This window comes from Anguilla anguilla, chromosome 3 (genome assembly GCF_013347855.1).
Source record: "Anguilla anguilla isolate fAngAng1 chromosome 3, fAngAng1.pri, whole genome shotgun sequence".
Taxonomy (NCBI): Eukaryota; Metazoa; Chordata; class Actinopteri; order Anguilliformes; family Anguillidae; genus Anguilla; species Anguilla anguilla.
The window spans coordinates 44,833,664-44,853,237 of NC_049203.1; the positions used below are offsets into that span (position 1 = coordinate 44,833,664).

The 19,574-nt window shown below is 40.7% G+C and overlaps 1 protein-coding gene across 1 annotated transcript in view; it reads left to right on the forward strand.

Moving 5' to 3' along the window:
- The window catches only part of LOC118222374 (E3 ubiquitin-protein ligase SH3RF3-like), a 119,802-nt gene that overhangs the window by 74,534 nt on the left and 25,694 nt on the right, over nucleotides 1–19,574 (forward strand). The window contains exons 2-3 of the mRNA XM_035407927.1: nucleotides 5,118–5,393; nucleotides 10,772–10,867. Of these exons, the coding sequence (XP_035263818.1) occupies nucleotides 5,118–5,393; nucleotides 10,772–10,867 (372 nt within the window). The remainder of the gene's footprint in view (nucleotides 1–5,117; nucleotides 5,394–10,771; nucleotides 10,868–19,574) is intronic.

Sequence of the window (19,574 nt, forward strand, 5' to 3'; positions counted from 1 at the left end):
TGTTAGCCTTAACTGTGACTATTCTAATAACCACAGTGAGCCAGGACCTTAGTTTCAGCCTAGTGACTGCTTCTACAGTACATGCACCCATCACCATTCAGGGACACTGGATATGTCTGTTTGTCAAGAGGGAAGAGCGCATCCCTACTGGCAAAACTGCAGGACTTCCAGCCGTAAGTTTGTTTTCTCAGGTCTCCCATCCAAGTGTGAACCAAGCCCAACCCAATTTTGTTTGAATTGTTTGATGTGAGAAGAGTATAGGGCAATTTGACTATTAGTTCCTTTATGAGAGGCTAACTTCTTAGAGCATTACAGAAGTTGGTTATGTACTGATTATGGGTGATACAGAGATAAGAACAACTCTGGCAGTCTGGATGGTTTCTATCTTTCAGTGCTAACAGGCTTCAATAACTGTTGTAGCCTACACATATCAAAGAGGCTTTTCTCCTAATATAAAGGAAGCATTGTGAGGACTTGTGCCTGCGCTATATAACATAAATTATCCTCCCTTCCCAGCATGCTGTAAGTATGCAAACATACTATCCTTTATCCCTCATTCCCCCAAACCTCATAAAATTAACAGGGAAAGTAGCTCTGCCCCACCGACAACCTCAGCCCTGCCCAAGACAACACATGCTGTCAAGTACGGCCTCAGGTGACATTAGCAGATGAAAAGTTATTCTATTTCAAAATGAGCAGTTCAGTTTTACCTAAGCCGTAGCTAAGTTAACTGTTAGCTGACAAGATAGCTACATACCTTTGTATAATGTAGTGAACAATGATCTCTTACAGGGAAAGCAATCGATGGATTCGTATTAGTGTAGCTACATACCTTTGTATAATGTAGTGAACAATGATCTCTTACAGGGAAAGCAATCGATGGATTCTTATTAGTGTAGCTCAATTTATGTTGCACTGACAAACCTTTAAAATAATTTGGTGTCCTGAGGATCCATACTGTTGTTTCTTTGACTTAGCTAGCTAACTATTAACTATTAAACTTTTAAAGTTTAGCACTCAGATCTTTTTTTTTTTGCTACCACCACTAAATCAGACAAACTGTCAAGAGACAGTGCTTTCTGCCTCCAGTTTGCTCTGCCTACAAAATAAATCATCAATACATACTAACATCAAAATGGTCCATATCTTTCTGCTTTAAATCAATATTCATGTTCTTGAGGTTTAGCAACAACCAGTGCTCTTTGATCATAAAGTGTAACATAGCAACCGGTGTTTCCTTTCATTATGAGCACAGGTGCAAAGCCAAACCCTTTATGCCGTGCTGTCAAAAGCCTGGAAACCATTTCCTTGTAGTTAACAGGCCAAATTATGAGGAATTAAGTTCTATTTTTAATACCTCCATCAGTGAAGGTCTCACGTCATCTTTCCAGATGTGTGTGAGTGCGTGTTTATGTACGTCTGTGTCTGTATATCCATTTTTGCAACTTTTATCAGAACCATGTAAGGTGAAAGCCCTAAAGCACACGTGTAAAATGTACCTGTCTCATTATCAGATTACGTCTTGCATGTCATCACCTTGTACACAAGGTAATGGGTTCACAGTAGAGGCCAAGCTGTTTTTATTCCACTGAGAGCAGCGGCTAGGGCTGGGGCACTGAGGCAGTCAGGATAATCACTCCCTGCCACAGTGTGTGAAAGCCAGCGATAAATCTCAACCCACAGAATGCAAAAGAGTGTATCTTACAAATATGAGCCACTCAGGTAAGAACGAGATTAAGCTAAATGGAACCATCCATCAGCACTCACATTGCTCTCTGAGTCCCTCGCACAGCTGTTCCTGTCTCACACTCTGTCTGACCTGACCTGACCTGCCAGACCCTCTTTCTATCCCTCCATCTCTCTCCATATCCTTCTATCTCTCTCCTTATCCTTCTTGCTCTCCTTATCTTTTTTCTCTCACTCTCTCCCTATCCCTTCCTCCCTCACACACACGCACATGTGCACACACTCTTACTGATGCACACACACACATACACAAACCCTCTCACACATGTACACATACATACATGCACACGCGCACACATGCACACACCCTCTCTTGCACACACACAAACACTTAGACATCTAAAAAGTGGTTGTAAAGGACTTCTTTCATTCTCTCCCCATGCTCCCCTATTCTTTCTCTCAGTTCTCGTACACGCCTCCCTTTCTGTGCCCTCCACTCACCCCCCTGGAGGAGGTGATGAAACCTCTTGGAGTGACGCCTTCTGGGTTATGCGGTTCAGCGTGGTGCTGTGAACACAGGAGAGATCGTTCCAGGGGACTTCTCTATTAATATTTAAAGATCTTCACAGAGTAATTGAGATCAGCCGCACACATAAAACATCTGCACTGTTGCTGGCAGGCACTGTGTTTATTGCTTTCGGGGCGAAGGGGAGAAGAGGGCGGTGATGATGCATTCTGATACAGGCCATTTATTGGATCTCTCTGGCTCGCCAAGGAGACAAACACATTGACGATTGGAGAAGGGATATAACTTTTTATTAAAAGTCCTGTTCTTTTGTGTGCACACTTTTTTTCTCTCAGCTGTGAGTTATTGTGTTCTATTGCAAAATAGGGGAGAGGTATTTTCAGTGTTGGTTGTGGTTGCCGAGACAAAGCAGGTTTTCTGGGTCACTGCGTGTGAAGTCGGGCTCAAAGCCAGATGTTTTACATGATTCCACATCTTATTCTGGCCCTTGAACAGGGTATCAAAAGGGTGTTTGTATTTTTTTAGTTTTGTCTGAAAGAAGCACTGTGTAGCCTTCTTGTCTGAATGAGCTGGGAAGATGTATATATATATGATCTGACTATGGCAAAATCAGAATGTTTTACAACCCAACGTTTTTACAACACCCCAGTCATCCTAGTGCACTGTACTGTCCAGTTTTCCAACACTGACACAAGTACCTTTGTTCGTACTTCCTTTATTTGGGCCTGTGAACTTGTTTGCCCCATGGGTCTGTGACATCCCCCTACCCCTCTTTAAGTCAGGTTGATTTTTTAGGTGACACTGCTATGATCTGTGGCTTGAGCTTTCAACATTGTGCAGGGTTTTAATCGAAATATTGCTCGGTAAAGTCAGTGGGTCAGTATCCCCTTGAAGGAGGTACCTAACCTGATTTGCTTCAGTAAATGCGATTGGCTTCATCCACAGTCTATATTAAACATGAAATTGTGTGCTTTCTGTCACCTTGGAAACAGGTGCCTCCCAAGCAAAGTAATAGTTCAATAATAATGTTAGAGGCGCATTATTTCAGACTAAATGGCTCTAATTTGACTGAGAATGCCGTTGTAAATGATGTCCTCTGAATTCTGGTGATATCCTCTCCACATTTTTCTCTCTAATGATACTGATACTGACATTTACAGTGGCCTTGCCATGTGAAAGTCTATTCAGCGACCTGTAAAAGGGTGTAGGGATTTCTGAAGCATCACATTCATTAGGTAACTGAAACGCCCTGCCGGGAACGTAACCTGTCTCCCTGACCCTGCCAGGCACATCCGTGCCTCACCAACTCTCTGACCTTCACGTGTCATTACGCTCTGCTGGCCGTTAAAGCAGAGCCCATTGGGAAGCAACCGTAAAGAAATGGTAATGACAGTTTCAGTCCGCGACTTTTGAGAGTTTGCCCGCCGAGCGAACGCTGCCGCTTCCAGCGCGGCGGGAGAATTGCTGTCGGTATTTCGAGTACTCTGAAATAGAACCCGAGTGAGGACCGAGTGATTCATGTTTCATTTGTTTCAGATTGGCGATCGAAACCTACCGCTGAAGTGCATACTTCTGTTGCTCACCACCTCTGTTCTGTAGTACCGGTCACTGCAGGTATAGCTGCAGGTGGAGTGACGTGAGGTTGGTTGATGCTGGGAGGGATGAGGACAGATTTGAATGATGCTGGCATGAAATGCAGAGATGGATACACGGGTTTTCTCATGAAGCCTTTACCTGCAGTGTCATATCAGTAATAGTCAAAACAGCAACATTATGCTCTTGTTTTTCACTGAGTCCACCCGAGGGTGACTGTGGCCCTAACTTGGCATTGCCCTACCTGTAGGCATACATACTCATGCTATCCCTGCGGCACAGCTTTGCCAGCTGTCCCCGGTGTTCTCCCTTCAAGCAGTGCTAATGGAATCCCAAACAAATGTGTTGCGCATTATCTTATAATGATGTGTGTCTAATGAGGCGACGGATGGTTGTGCGATAGTTTCCCCGCACTCGCGATCCTTCATCCTTTTCTTCGCACTCTTTCCCCCTCTTTTCTCACTCTGTCTATCCTTTTCTTCCTCTTTCCTTTTGCTTTTTTCTTCCTCCCTCTATCCTTCCCCCCCAGCTATTTTAGTACTCTTTTAGTCCTCTTCTCTCCCAAGCACTACAGTCATGAAAAGGTAATGAAGAGTAATTTTCTCCATTTCATCTTTTTCTGTTGAAGAAGAAAGGTGGCTTTTCATATTTCATGAGATACAAACAGCCTGCGGCCCCAGGCTTATTTACAGTGCCCTCGGACTGAAGTGAGAAAAAGCAAAATCTTTTTCTCATTCATTCCACAGGCTGGCTGGACCTCACTTAAGAATTTCTTTTATTCCAAATGAGGTGTAATGTGAAAATAGCGTGTGCGTGTGAAAATAGCGTGCGCGTGCCCACCTGTGCGTATCTGGTTCAAGTACGAATGCATGGTCTGTGAGTTAGTACAGTACAGTGGCGCCTGCTCAAATCTTGCATCATATGTCGCTGTATTCTATGTGGCTGATCTCTTTCAAGAAAATAATTTCATTAATTAAGCCTAATTAATAGCTATGTGTTGTGTTTAATTAGGATTGCCTTTTCTATTTAACCACCCTCCCCAGGGTCTATTTAGTGTCTTACAAGAAGTCGATTTTTTTAACTGAACAGATTGTACCAAGTGTACCATGGCCCATTGGCATGGCTATATATTTACATCAGAATAATTATGTGAAGTAGCTCAAAAAAAAAAAAAAAAACAACTCCGAAAAGGGAATTTAGGGAAAACTTGGTAATTTTTGACCACTCTTTGAAGGGGATTGTGAGACTGCTTGTTCTGTTCGCTGCCATACCTGTATCTGTAATTGACTGTCTCAATGCTGCCTCTTTCCAGAATGTTCCTCAGCTGCCCTGTGGGAAAGCTCTCTACAGCTACGAGGGTAAAGAGCCGGGCGACCTCAAGTTCAACAAGGGAGACATCATCATTCTGCGACGCAAGGTGGATGAGAACTGGTACCACGGGGAGCTAAACGGTAGCCATGGTTTCCTGCCGGCAAGCTACATCCAGTGCATCAAGCCCCTGTCCCAGACCCCGCCCCAGGGCAAGGCACTCTACGACTTTGAGGTTAAGGACAAGGACCAGGACAAGGACTGTTTGACTTTCACCAAGGTAATTTCTTTTTATGTAGTTGTTAAAAGGGAACTCCAGGCAAAAATCATTATCTAGTATGTTGTTCTCTACAGTAAGAATAATTTATGAGAGAAAAAAATATGTTTAAGGGGAAATTCTGAAAGAAGACAAAGAATGCTTGTTTTCAAAAACTTGAAAGATGCAGGTGAAAGGTTTGTTTTTTGATATGTGAAATACAAGTAACATCAGTTATTCTCAGGGGAAGACAAAACATACCAACTGATGATGTTTGGCAGGAGTTCCCCTTCTAGTCTGTATTTTATCACAGGTAAGCAGGAGGGATGTCTGTTTCCAATCACAGTCTCCTCAGTTGTTGCTTCTCATCTCCTTGCTGGTCTCTCACTACTGTGTGATTTATAGAGGGAGGCTGGTTCTTTCACGCTGACACACGCGTTCTTTTCCATGCTTTCTGTCTCTCTCGCTCTGTTCCAACCCAGTTTTCTGTCGAGTGCATTCACCTCGAGTCCAGCTGTCATTACAGCTTCATTAAGGGAGCAGCCAGTTTAATTACACAAGGTTTCTTCTATCGAGGAGCTTTTCAGCCTAAACTGATGCTTCAAATGTGTTTTAGTCCAACAAACATTTAAATTTGACATTTAACCTTAAAGGCGCATTTAAGAATTTCCCCGTTGCATGAGAATCTGGAAAGTGTTTGTTTCTCAGTAGTATATTTTTGAAATTATCCAGGGCAGTTTTTGATCTTACTGAATAACACTAGTGATCCACGACTAATGGTTGTAGTGAACACTACAGTGATCCATCGTCTAATGGTTGTCGTGTATTTATTTGTGAAGTGTGTCTTCATAAGGCCTTCACAAATAATTTTTGGCACCTCCATGATCATGACACAGCTCATTCATTAGTGGTTTTTGTACACAATGTGCTATGTTCGGCAGCAGTATAGTATAATGGTAAGGAAACTGAGTATGTCAGAGGTTGCTGGTAAAAGTACCGGCAGAGACATTGTGTTTTATAGGGTGAGATACTATTGCTCTACTCTTCAGCAAGGTACTTCAGTAAAATTTCCAGCCATATAAATTAATCATATGTAAACTATGATAGTTTTTCTGCCCATAATTATTTTGTATCTGCTCTATAAAGTAGTAATTACATAATTGTTATTAAATAACTGTGTATGCTACATGAAGGCCTTCAGAAGCGGTCACAAACAAATACTGGACATGGTTTGAATGCTATAGTTCTTCAGGTACACATTTAAATAAAGATTGTTAAAACAGTTACTCCTGTAATTAGCCTGCAACCACTGTATAGGTAGGTTATATCATGCTAATGACAGCATGTGTATGCTTTGTGAAGGTCTTAAGAAGTTGCTCTTCATACAAAGTGACCCCTATGTATTTCATATCAGAGAAATTTGACCGAAAGCTCAGCTAATTAAACTAGATTTTCAATATACTCAGTGTGCCAAGTTCTTCCTTTATTAATATCAGAGAAAGGAAAAGAAAGGCAGCTCTTTTATGAACAGTGATTATTAATGTTAGGGATGGACTGATTGGCTTGTTGAATTTAAACGCTGGAGAGACGGTCTATGAATAACACAGTTTATTACCGCTCTGCATCTGATGGCCTCATCAGTCATTTCCAAATAAAATCTTACCCCTTGGGCCTCCTATGACCCAGACCACGGAAGTACATTTAACTGCTAACTTCTTTAGGGAGCCTCCCTGTGCAACACTGTGTCCTTTCACTGGATTAAACCCAAACATCTGTGTCTGTGTCAGAGTCCATGCCCCTGTATAAACTCCTCCCAGTCTGACCTCTAATTCTCTCCTTCACATAGCACATCAATGGTGATATTGCGTGATGTTTTTTAAGGATGCTGCAATTATTTTGGGCAACATCTACTACGCCATTCCAAGGATTTATGGATTTTTTTTTAGACTGCACTGTTCCCTGTTGGGTTCATACTTTTTCATACAAGCAAACCCATTTTAATGCTTTTTTAGGCTTACTTTTACTGTGTGGGGCCTTGTGTCAACTGTTCGCACTATTTCATTTAATTCTGTGGAAAATGATTTTTTATAGTTCGCAGAAAATTCTATTAATTTGACTTGCCTGGCTGATATTGAGCATGTCATTGGAGCTGATTGTCATTTTTTCAGACCTTTTCCCAGCGAGAGTGAGGTCAATTCCAGTGATGAAATGTAAATTATAGACTGCGGTCTTGTGGACAAAGAGATAATGCAACATCTTATCTTCTCTCAAAAGTGCCCACATCAGGCAGTGACAGTAAGAGTTCAGTACGCATTCAGCGAGTCAATTTCCAGGTACCCAAATCTCTATATAATGTGTGTAATTATGTCGGTGCGAAGCTCGGGATAGAGAGATCATTTTCCACGGAGTCAGATCTATCATTCTTTCTGCCTGGCTCTTCCACGTGCAATGCATGACCAATGGGGGAGGAAAAAGCATTGGTTTGATCATTCAGGTTCTGAATCTATCATGCCTCCCCCCCTCCCCCTCATTTGTATTCCCCCACTGGTCCGTTTCAAATCCTTAGTGCAGTAATTTGCTCGTGCGCGGTTGCATTGTCAGCAGGCGAATTCGCTGGCACTTGCATGTGATTGGTAGGGCGCCTGTGATCCCGTACTCTCTCTGTCCTTTCCCCGTTCTCCCATCGGCTCCCCAGAGGAAGCTCTGGAGGAGAGAGAGAGGCAGAACGCACCGAAGGAAAGAGGGAAGATGTTTGCACTGTGAAGTCGGAGTCGGAGAGACTGCTAACTGAATCTGTCCCATTTCTGAAATCTAAAGAAAAGAAAATTACCAAGCTCTGTTTTCTATTTTCTTTTCTATTGTATTTTAAGTCTGTCTGGATTGTGATATTTTTACAATTTATTAAAATGAATCTTATGCCATTTTCACTGCATAAAATTGGATTTTTATTGGATTTTTATTCACTGAGTGTCAAACTCAGTGAATTGACAGTGAGAAAGGTGGCCGTTCTTCAGTAGCTCCATACATATTTATTAAATATGTTCATATCTGATGGAAAATATGCATTGCAGTTTGTTTAGAAATTTACTAATGTCATATTATTTGAGTGGAAAAAGGCATAATATAAGCCTCACTCCCTGGTTTGTCATATTCATTTTACTCATTGTAGACAAATGTAATTTTATTCACTGTAGACACACATTTTTGTTCAGAAGTATAAACAAATTTAATTGGAAAGTCACATTGATAATGCTCAAGCAAGCAGAAGCAGTGCAGTGACGAGCAATCAACAGACACTGACTTGTATAGCTTCCATCTTAGGAGGGGGTTCATGCACATTCATTAACACTAAACTGTGCACATCTCAGTCGACATTTTTATCCAGCCTACAAGGTGTATTATTGGGTAATCAAAGCAACCCAATGGTGCTCCTCACATTTGGCTGAAACTGAATGGAGCCCAGCCAACCGACCTGAACGTGCCGCAGTTCCATTCTGCTGCCGACAAGGAGGAATCGATCCGTTGGAGATCCTCTTGTCAGGGGAGGGCCAGGCCAATTGCCTCTGCTCCGTGGCTGTGGGCCTTGGGGAAAGACGGGGGATGATCTTCATTATCATTATTCCTGGGCCATAGGATCGGGAGGGAGGAGAAAGAGAGAGATGATTTATGAAAAATGAGCTCTGATTGTGTCTCGCCTGCCAGAAGCCCTGGTGCACAGGGCCTTTGATAAAGGATGCTGCTTTTGTTGCCTTTTTTGATTGTTCTTTTTTCAGAGCGAGGAGAGGGGAGAGAAAGCCCGCCTTTCTCTCCCATGTTGGTCTGGCGCTCGCTGTGTGCAATAAATCTACCAGGGAACCGGCCGTCCGCCAGTCCTTCACCCACACCAGTGAGGAGACAGTGTCCCTAATGCTGCTGTTGGCTCAGCCACCGCATTCCCAGCTCTCCCAGAGCTCTTAATTAGCAACAAGCTCCATCTGACTGGAGAGAAGGTCGGGGGACACATGCTTCTGGAAGCTCTTACCTCCCTCCTCCTGGATTGTAACTGCGATGCCATTATACACCGCCCAAAAACAGCTTGTGCATTGTGCCAGCCACCACCACCCTTACAGAAATGGAAAATACTGCTGTATGTTGGAATAAAGTATATTATCAGGTACAGAAAAGAGATTAAAACACCTCAAAATATATGAACATGTGCAAAAAAATTGCGGCAATCAGATATGGCAACATATATATATATACATTGTAATATAGCCTACATTGAGAACTATAATTAGCCTAATATTTTCAAAACGGTTTACATATTTGGTTTTCATATTTATTAGAATGTACATACATAAACAATTCTATATGTGCAATGCATTTATTTAAGGACACCCTCATGGACGTCAGGTCTTGTGCTATGTAGACTTGTTTACAGCACATGCACTATGTTCAGTGATTTATCTGTTTCATTTGGAAAACACATAGTGAATCCACCGTGAATTACCAGGTCATTACTGCAAGTTGCATTCACTGCATGACAGAAACAAAAACAAAAAAACAAAATGAATAAGGGCATGTGTGCAAAACATTGAGTTATGCTGCTGTGGTTATGCTGGCATGAGAAGATGATGAGAAGGGAACAGGTTATTGTGATACTACTGTGTAAGAAGGAGCAGGACCAAGTAAGTTATGTGACTTTCTTTGTAAGGGAGAGCTTTTTGTCAAATGGAGTACCAAGTTTCTTGGTGGAGGAGGAGCAGTTTGTAACTGTCCAGGGTTATGGAGAGAACTTTGACAGGGGAGGGTTTAGCCAGTAGGTAGTGTGTTTAATGCCAGTGTCCTGCTGTTATGGCAATTCAATATAAATAGTGCGGGTCTCACTACCTTTGAACCATATTTCATCATGAATTATAGAACAACCGAGCTTCTGAAAGTGCAGTGCCCTCCGGAGCATTCTAAATCAATACTATAACAGTACCTCCCTTTGCTGTGTGTCTGTGTGTGTGTGTGTTTGTGTGTGCCTGAGTGCATGTATGTGTGCCCGCATGTGTATGTGTGTGTGTGTGCTTGTCAATGATTGTACTGTATGCACGTGTGTGTGCGGTATTATTGTGCATGGTGCGTGTGTTTGTGTGTGTGTGTGTGTGTGCGTGCATGTGTGTGTGTGTGTGTGTGTGTGTGCGTGTGTGTGTGCATGTGTGCGTGCATGTGTGTATGTGTGTATGTGTGTGTGCATGTGTGCGTGCATGCGCATGTGTGTATGTGTGTGTGTGTGTGTTTGTGGAAGCCTTAGCTTCAGCAGTGTCCTGAGAGTGAGAGTGACGGAGCATTTTGTATACACATCCCTCACTGTGACTGCTGTATAAAAAAGCTGTTAAAAAGCTCACACTCCTCTTTGGGTATTTTCTGGCCTGCAGGATGAAATTCTGACTGTGATCCGAAGAGTGGATGACAACTGGGCAGAGGGCATGCTGGGAGATAAAATCGGGATTTTTCCAATTTTATATGTGGAGGTAAGAAGCCCGCTGTTTCAATAATCTGCAGCATATATCTATATCATATATATAGCCCTTTCACCAGAAAAGGTTGCCCTATTGCATGCCATGACTGACTGCTGAAAAGACAGGCATATGTCCCAAACACAACAAAAAAATATTTTCCCCTCTATACAGAGATCTAATACATCAGCATTCATGTTTTGGGATTTTTTGACACTGGAAAGTTGTTCCGGTATCAACATTAAATGATTCATAGTAGTGATATCAGTACATAACGATGGCTTACACTATGTGAAAAAGTGACTTTTGTAAGTGATTTCTGTAAATAAGCAGAAATAATGTATACACTTATGAATACAACGAACTGATTTTTTTTCAAGCACAGATGACCATCTAGTTGCCTGTATTAAAAATATATTTCAGGTGACTCATATATTAAAATGTACCATTGAATATATTACATTATATTTTCAATATATGCCAATATTTTTTTGTTGCATAAGGATGACCCAAACTGATTTACTTATGATTCAGGTATTCCCCTAAAGGATACTGTGAAGCATTGACAGCAGTCATGCATGCCTTCTCCATCAGGACTGCCACCTTTATCTTCACCCCAAGCGTTTACACAGCACAGTCACTGAGGAAAAATTCAAATAAATCAAATAAAATTGTCCTCTAACCGACTCATTTTTATCTATGGGCTTACAGTAACTACCGGCAAATCTCATGAACTTTAGCCGTTTGCAGATGGATGGGGGTGGAGAAAATCAACTACCAGGGGGCGTAAATGTCAAGGAGACTAATGCCTTCTGGGAGCATAGAAGTGTCAAGCACCTCATTGAGAAGTATGAGTTTCCTGGGCCAGAGCGTCTTGTCAGGAGAATAGGGTTGTCATAAGGCACATAAAGAGGCGCATTAGATGTATCACGCATTGGTTTGGCAGGATGAGTTTTGTGGCATCGGGGGAAGATGGGGGCGAGGCAGGCGTGCAGAGGCAGGTGCGGGCCTCATCTTTCCCAGGATGCATATTTTATTTTTATGAATGTCTGTAACCCTGGTCTGGAGGTTTCTGTTCTCACCTTGAAATGAGTAACCTATTCAGACCCAAGAAACCGCGTTGTTTCCAAATTGTTTTGTCTGTACGCCTTTACTGTGTATGTGTCACAAGGTGAACTAAATGAAAACAAACACACTCCTGGCTGTAATTGAATTAAACATGTGTCAAAACCAGGAGTGTTTGTGAGAAACCTGTTTTTCCTTTGCATTTTAATTTAATAAATACATCTAGTTTGATATACCAAAATCTCTGTGGTATGCAAATTAATGGTCTGCTTTGTCACATCCAGTAACCATAGTCTACAGCAGAAGTTTATCTCACCCTACATCCTCTGCCTCATACTCACTGGCTGCTAATGACATTCCATAACAGGATCATGGGTCATGAGTGTATCATGCACAGTGACAAACCTGTAATAATTTTTTATTTCTTAAAAAATCCACGTGTTTGGTAGTCAAATTACAGAACCCTCACATACATTTCTTTGTTAATATAGTACATGACTGTAGTCATTTAGGCCAGTTTACAATTTGCAGCCATTGCACAAAATTTCCAAGAGCCACAAATTCATACTAACTTTCTGAATACATAATTGTGCACTACCTTTCTATGATATCCTCTAGGTAGCTATAGGTCATAGAAAAAACCCTTCAGAGAAGTGAATTTTGCTGATGGCATTATATAATTACTGGACCCTCCCAATCTAATCTCCCTACATCTTTGTTCTCCATCCTATTCAAAAGTTGATAATGATAAGACACTGATATGTGTCCCTTAGGACATAAAGCAAAGTTGAAAAATAAGTAATATTTAACAAGTATTTTAAGGTCATACAGTACGTGCCTCACTTTATGAATTTTATTTTAAGCTCTAATCTCTTTATGAAACCTAGAGAGAATGAGCTTGAGCTGGTTGAGATGCATAATTAATATGGCCTGGCCCTGCAGTGCAAGAATTTTGATTAAATTACATTTCTAGTAAAAACCGAAGACGTAACAGCATTTCAGTCAAATAATAACATAAGAACCATATATTCTACTGTGCTGAAACCTACACTTCAAGGGACATTTAATAATAATAAATTAAAATAACTTTTTCCTGCTAGGTCTCAGGAAGATGATGGTGGGGGTGGATGGATGGGTCTGCAAGCCAAACCCACAATGGTACATCTGGCTCTACTGCCTATGAGTTGGCTGTTGGACATAACCTGCTCTAGAGTGGTTTTTAGTGAAGGGGTATATAGTATAGGTTTGGTGATGATAGAAAGTGTAATAGATTATACCAGACCTGGGTCAAATACGTATTTGTTTTGGATTCAAATACATTTCTGTGCTCTATTGATCTTGCCTGGTGTAATTGAGTCTGCCAATATGGCCAGAAGGCAGGGTTTGCACTTTTTGAGAGTATTTAATTGGTTCCAATGCAGCAGACAAGATCAGTAAAGCGTAGGAAAGTATTTGAATCCAAAACAAATACGTATTTGACCCAGGTCTGGATCATACTAAAGGGCCGGGTAATGAATAGACATAACCAGTAACAAGACTGGGTGTGGAATAAAAACCCAGGAAGAAGTCAGAAAGATCATGCAGGGGTCATGACATTGGGCCCTCCATACCCTCACCACCCTCTACTCCTTTATGTTATTGGTCCAATTAATCAAGGCTAATTATAGGTCTCTGGTCTTTCCTACTTCATCTTTCTGGAATATACTATTATTCTGTCAGCAGTACACAGTTAATGGAGGAGTTTTCAGCAGTACACAGGTTTCAGAGACGGCATGTGTGGGTGGTTGGAAGCACTGGTTAATGGAGGAGGTGGGAAGTATTAATGCCATGTCAGCATATTCTGTTTAAGGCTTGTTAGTTTAAAGCATGTTTTGACTTGATGTCCTCTCTTCAATTTGCAGTGAATCATTTAATTCAATAACTTCCCTCATATTATACAATATACCAGTGACAAAGCCACTCACCAAACGGCCTTTAACTCCTTTCAAGCGTAAAAGTCTTTATTGCTATTAGTCTTTACAAGACAACCTCAAGAGTAAGCAACATGAGCTCTTCAGTTTTTTTGCTTTTGTAATTATAGGCTGGTGTAAATACAGGAGCCTATAAAAACAACTATGACCCTGAACATGATTACTATTCAATGCATGCCATAAAACAAAACTGTTTTGGCCAGACTTTGAGCAGTCCTTTAGTCTGTGCATTGGAGAGCCATCTTGCTCAGTCAGATAGGTGCTGGAGCACTGCAGCTCTGAACAGGCTCGCGAGAGAAGAATACTGTGGACCCGGGCCTCGCACCCAAGCTCATTGGAATTCCAGTGGCGCAATTCAGCGATTGCGCCGTTAACTTCTCAGTGCCATTTAATCAATTTGCAGAGCCCCAAAGTGCATTTTGGAGAAGGGCTTGGAGGTGCGAGCAAGGTGAGGCTGGTTCTTTTTTAATGTGCAATTTTTCAGGAGTCCTGGGGCTGTGGTGTCACAGGGGAGCATAAACCTAGCAGTGTCCATCCAGCAGCACACTGCCTTCTCTGTTTTCACCGTGCAGGTAGAGACGTGTCCGTGGGCTTGGAGTTCCACAGCAGCTTGAGATAATGCTGAGGATTCAGCGTGCATACAGGGCTCAGGAGTAGGCCAGACCGGGTTCATGCCGATACCATCTTGATATTATAATGATGATGATGATTATAATACACCATATTTGCAGAAAACCATTTATATAAGCAGACAAGCAGCAAAATAAAGAGGGGTAAAAATAGATGCAAAATCAAATGATAAAAATGGTAAAGTAAGTCTCATGCTGCTCAAAATTAAGTTCCTTCACAGAACTGAAGGATAAATTCACTGTAACAGATTATTGCTCTGCCCACATTTTGGAGGTTGTACTTGTGTACAGTGCATATACCCTTTGGTCAAAAAATAGTAGTCATTTCAGCAATAACAAAGTTAACAATATACCAAAACTTTCACGAAACATGGCAGTGTCATTTTTATTTTTTGATTTTTTACCAACATCAGCATATTCTTTGAGGGGCTCCTGGGTGGGATTATAAGGTAAAGACAAGACAGTCAGGTAGAAAGCAAAGGAGGTCCAACCCTCTTGGAGTTAGATGGCATCAATCAATAGAACAATGACAGTGCATACTAAAACTACCCACACATAGCCAGAAAGTATAGCCAGACAGTATCTACCAATCAATATTGGAGTTCTTCTAATGGTTGTCACCATCAAACTTCATGATTGGCGGAACTCCTTATTGTTATTGTTATTGTTATTATTTCTATGCATAAGGTGACATTACATCTGTGTTAACTCTACATTTAAATGTAAATGTCTAAAGAGGTATTAGCCAGCAGCCATACCTCCATCCACTCTGCTCCTGCCAAATGGCTGAAGCTAAGCAGGTGTGGGCTTGGTTAGTACTCAGTATTCCCCACCAGGGAATACTGAGTTGCTGCTGGAAGTGGTGTTGGGTGGGCCAGCAGGGGGCAATCTTCCCTCGGGTACAAATAAGTCCCAATGCCCCAGTGCAGTGACGGGGGCACTGTGCTGTAGGAGATGCCGTCTTTCGGATGAGACGTTAAACCGAGGTCCTGACTCTCTGTGGTCATTAAAGATCCCATGACACTTATCGCTAAGAGTAGGGGGTTCCCCGGTGTCCTGGCCAAATCCCAGATCTGGCTCTCGCAAACTTGCCACTAAAATCATCCCCAGACTTAATTGGCTAAATAAATGTTCTCTCCCTCTCAACCTTCGCTAATGTGTGGTGAGCGTTCTGGCGCAAATTGGCTGCCGTGCATCACCCAGGTGGGTGCTACACATTGGTGGTGGGTGAGGTGAGTTCCCCTTCACTGTAAAGCACTTTGAGCATTTGGAAAAGTGCTATATAAATGTAATTAATAATAATAATAATAAGTTCTAATTCCAGACAGCTTGGTGAAGTTGCAATTTGTACTCAAGTGTTGTACATTGCAGTACATTTATGCTCTTGGTACAAGAAAAGACTACTCTCCTGAGATGTGTGATTGACTGATGTCCACCCTGCTGTGGAGATAAGAAAAATTGGAACAATATGGTTTGTTGAATTAATTCAGTTGTATTTTCACATTTTTAAATTTTGTCAGATCACATGCTTATTTAAATTTTTTACCTGTTTATCTGGCCTTTCATGTATTTGCCTCTGGTCCCCTTGAGGTAGGTAGTGTACTATAATTGAAGGGCCACAAAGTGTATTTAAGTTGTTGAGAGAAATCTGAAACATTTTATTTTCATCAACACTGTAATTCAGCCTGTTGCTACGTTGCATCGTGGTTGCTGGGATGTGACAAAACATACACTCTGTTTAAATCATTTACTGTGTATTATGGCTGAACAGAATAATGAAATGAACGATTAGAGAGTCAGACTGAGGACAGTTTACTTTAATTGACTTCTGACTCTCCTGTATTGAAACATCAAAATCAATTCATTAGAATAACCAATAAAAACATGACACATTTGCCAAAATGAACATAATTAAACATGGCTACAAGTAACCAGAAACATCAGAAAAATATAGCTCATCTCCTGATCATGTTAAACTCAAGCCCCCGCGTATTTCAATTTTTATCAAATACTCCGTTGCCTGCATTGTCTCACTAACATTTTCTGATTAAGCTCGTAAAATGTGAAATCTGTAAAATATGACATTTCGCCACATTTCCTCCCAGAAAAACGTCACTGAACAAAACAAGCCAGTTATATTTAGCTGCAGATCTTATGTATATTCTATTTCAGTCAAGGCAGCCACTCATCTTGACCTAGTATTTGCATAAACACTCCCTACAACATATATTTTCCTGTTTGGTGGGCTTGAACAATCGCCAAAGGTTCACCTGTTGAGATTTACAGGCAATTCAATCAGTCACATAATTACTTTGATGGGGCATTTTTAATCTTTTCAGCTACAATTATAATCAGCTACAGTATTAACAGCTTGGACGTAAGCTCTCAATGTGCTTTTCAGCTCTCTAGCTAAGTAGCCTGGTATGCTATAATAGGTAACCTATAGTTTTTCCGATTAGATATAAAAAGGTTATGATTTGAACACTTCCTGCAGGGCCCCTGGTTTTTGAACCGGCTCCTGTTTCTCCTCCATCATTCGACTTTGGGATCAGACTGTGGCTCAAATGTGTATGGTGGGGTTGCCACCTGTCCCTTATAATATGAAATGATCCTGTATTGAAGAATAAAATGTTAAATTCCTCATTGGATCAATTATACCAGAAAATAATTGAGAGACGTAGAATCAGAGTGGTACTGTAGCAGGCAACACCACAAGCTCTGCTCCGCTATGTGTGTGTGTGTGTGTGTGGCAGAGGTGCAAATGTTGTCATCCTTTGTCGTCTATCAGTATGCAATACATTTTCGAACATATCTGTCCAAATTTTCGGATTGGTGGGGGGCGGGGCATAACGTGGGGCCTTCCTTATTTTTCTGTATTTAAGGTGGCAACCTTAGTGCTTTCAGATTCCATATTCATTTTTAGAGTAGGAGTTGTGTGAACAGGAGAAAGGAGGGGTGCTCCTGTCATTTACAGTCTGATAACCAATCATGACAAAGCAGGTGAAAAAATATGTTCTGTAATTAATTTTTTTTTTTTTTACAAACACCTTCTCAACATTTTTTTTGGTAGACCTTGTGAAATAGTATAAAATTGCTCTAAATTGAATAATTGGGTATCTTTAAACTTGTGACTTACAAAAATACATATATTAATAAATATATTAATATTTCAAGCAACTAATTTTATAATAAGTAGCATGCACTGAAAATAATTCATTGCAACAGATAGAATGCTTGTATTTCTCATCTGGATTTTTTTTTCTGTTATCAGTTATTATTGTTTCAGTTTTTCTAACAGGTTGGTTTCCCAAGTAGGTTGTAGAATAAAAATTTTATATTGTTAGGAGAATCAGAACATTTTAAAGGCTGGGGGAATTCTCTGCCCTTTCCCAGAAAATGTACTTTTCTTTGACCTATATTAATGGCATTACACAATTGGGTTAAAAGTTTGCCTCTCCCTCTAATGAGGCCCCATGTGAACTTTTTACATATTGGCAAAAACCTCATAAGGAGTCTTAGGAGACACATTAAATTAACCCCCTGGGATAGATTGCAGGGTCACAGCATAATGTGGGTCTAATTATGTGTATTTCAAAATTCTTATTCATGTAATTGACAAACGATTCAGTCCTTAAACATGTGAAATGCATGTCGGTTTTAACAGAGACTGTGTTCCACAGGTCACAGTAGTTTTTAACCACAAATGTTGATTTTCAACCCAAAATCATTTTGGACTGTCGAGTGTGAGTTCTGCTCTAAGCTAGAATCAAGACAAGATACTGAAATCTGTCTTATCCTAGTAGTAATGAAGCAATTGAACTCATTTGTCTAATCAGAAATGCTGTGAAGCCATTTGTTACAAACATTATAACATTATGGCACCATGAAATGGGAAATAAACATCATACTGTACATACTGTACTATATACAGTATGATGTTACCGTAAACCAAATACACTGTACTATATACAGGTACCGTAAACCACAATAGCTGAAAATGCAAAGGCCCATGGAATAGAAAGGATAAAAGAAGAATGAGAAATGGAGAATCTTTTTTCTGATTCTGGTATGGACATATCAGGCCACGGTTGTGGTATTGGTGGTGACAAATCAATTTATTGTCTGGCTGTTTGGCTGTCTCAGTCCCCCTTAGGAGATGCAATTGCACCAACAGAACAGAAAGATTTAAAGAGTGACTGACACTGTGAGTAGTGCATCACAGCCCAGTGGGTGTGGGGGAATGTCTGAAAATAATTCACAGTGTACAGTTTTATGTTATTGCTCCGTGGGTATTTGTTTCCCTTTTCACTTTTATGATTTCATTCTGGGAATTCATAAACAATAGAATTTTCAGTCAACTGTCAGAGAACACTACTCTTATCCATATGAGACTCGGAACCTCGGTGTTGAATTAACCGTGAGCATTTGGTTGTGTGTGGGCTGTGGACACTGAAAAATTAGTTTTGAAATCACTAAACTGTATATAGACTTTGATTGCAGGATGCATTTTCCATGCTTTTTTTATTGTTCTGAAAGCTCCTGCAGTACTGTTACAGCAGACTAACAGTTTTCACAGGGGAAGCATCAACTTTCCCTGAAGTGTCGGCGAATGTTTGTGTTTATTTTTATGTTTTTGGAAAGAGCAACTCACAAACATGTTATTCATTACAGAGTTAATGACCCTCTTTAAAGATTTATTGGAACTGTGTGAACTATGCATCCACATACTGGTAAATTCATATTTCAGCTGTGTAAGGTACTTGCTTTTGTTGTATGAATTTACAGAGATCATAGATTAGTAGTAATTTAAAATGTATCCATACTGGATTATTTGGCTGTTCATTATGTCACTGCTTGGTTTTAATCTTTCCCTGGTCTAATTTTCTATCACCATCTTGGAAACTCAAATTGCCTTGGAAAATGATTCCATTTTGGCAAGTCTTGGTGTCATATTAATTAGAATTTCTCAGTATTCTGACAGTTGACAGGGTGGGTACAATTACTCTGATGTGCTATTAGACCTAGAACACCACAGGCCCTCCCATTTAAATCTCTAAC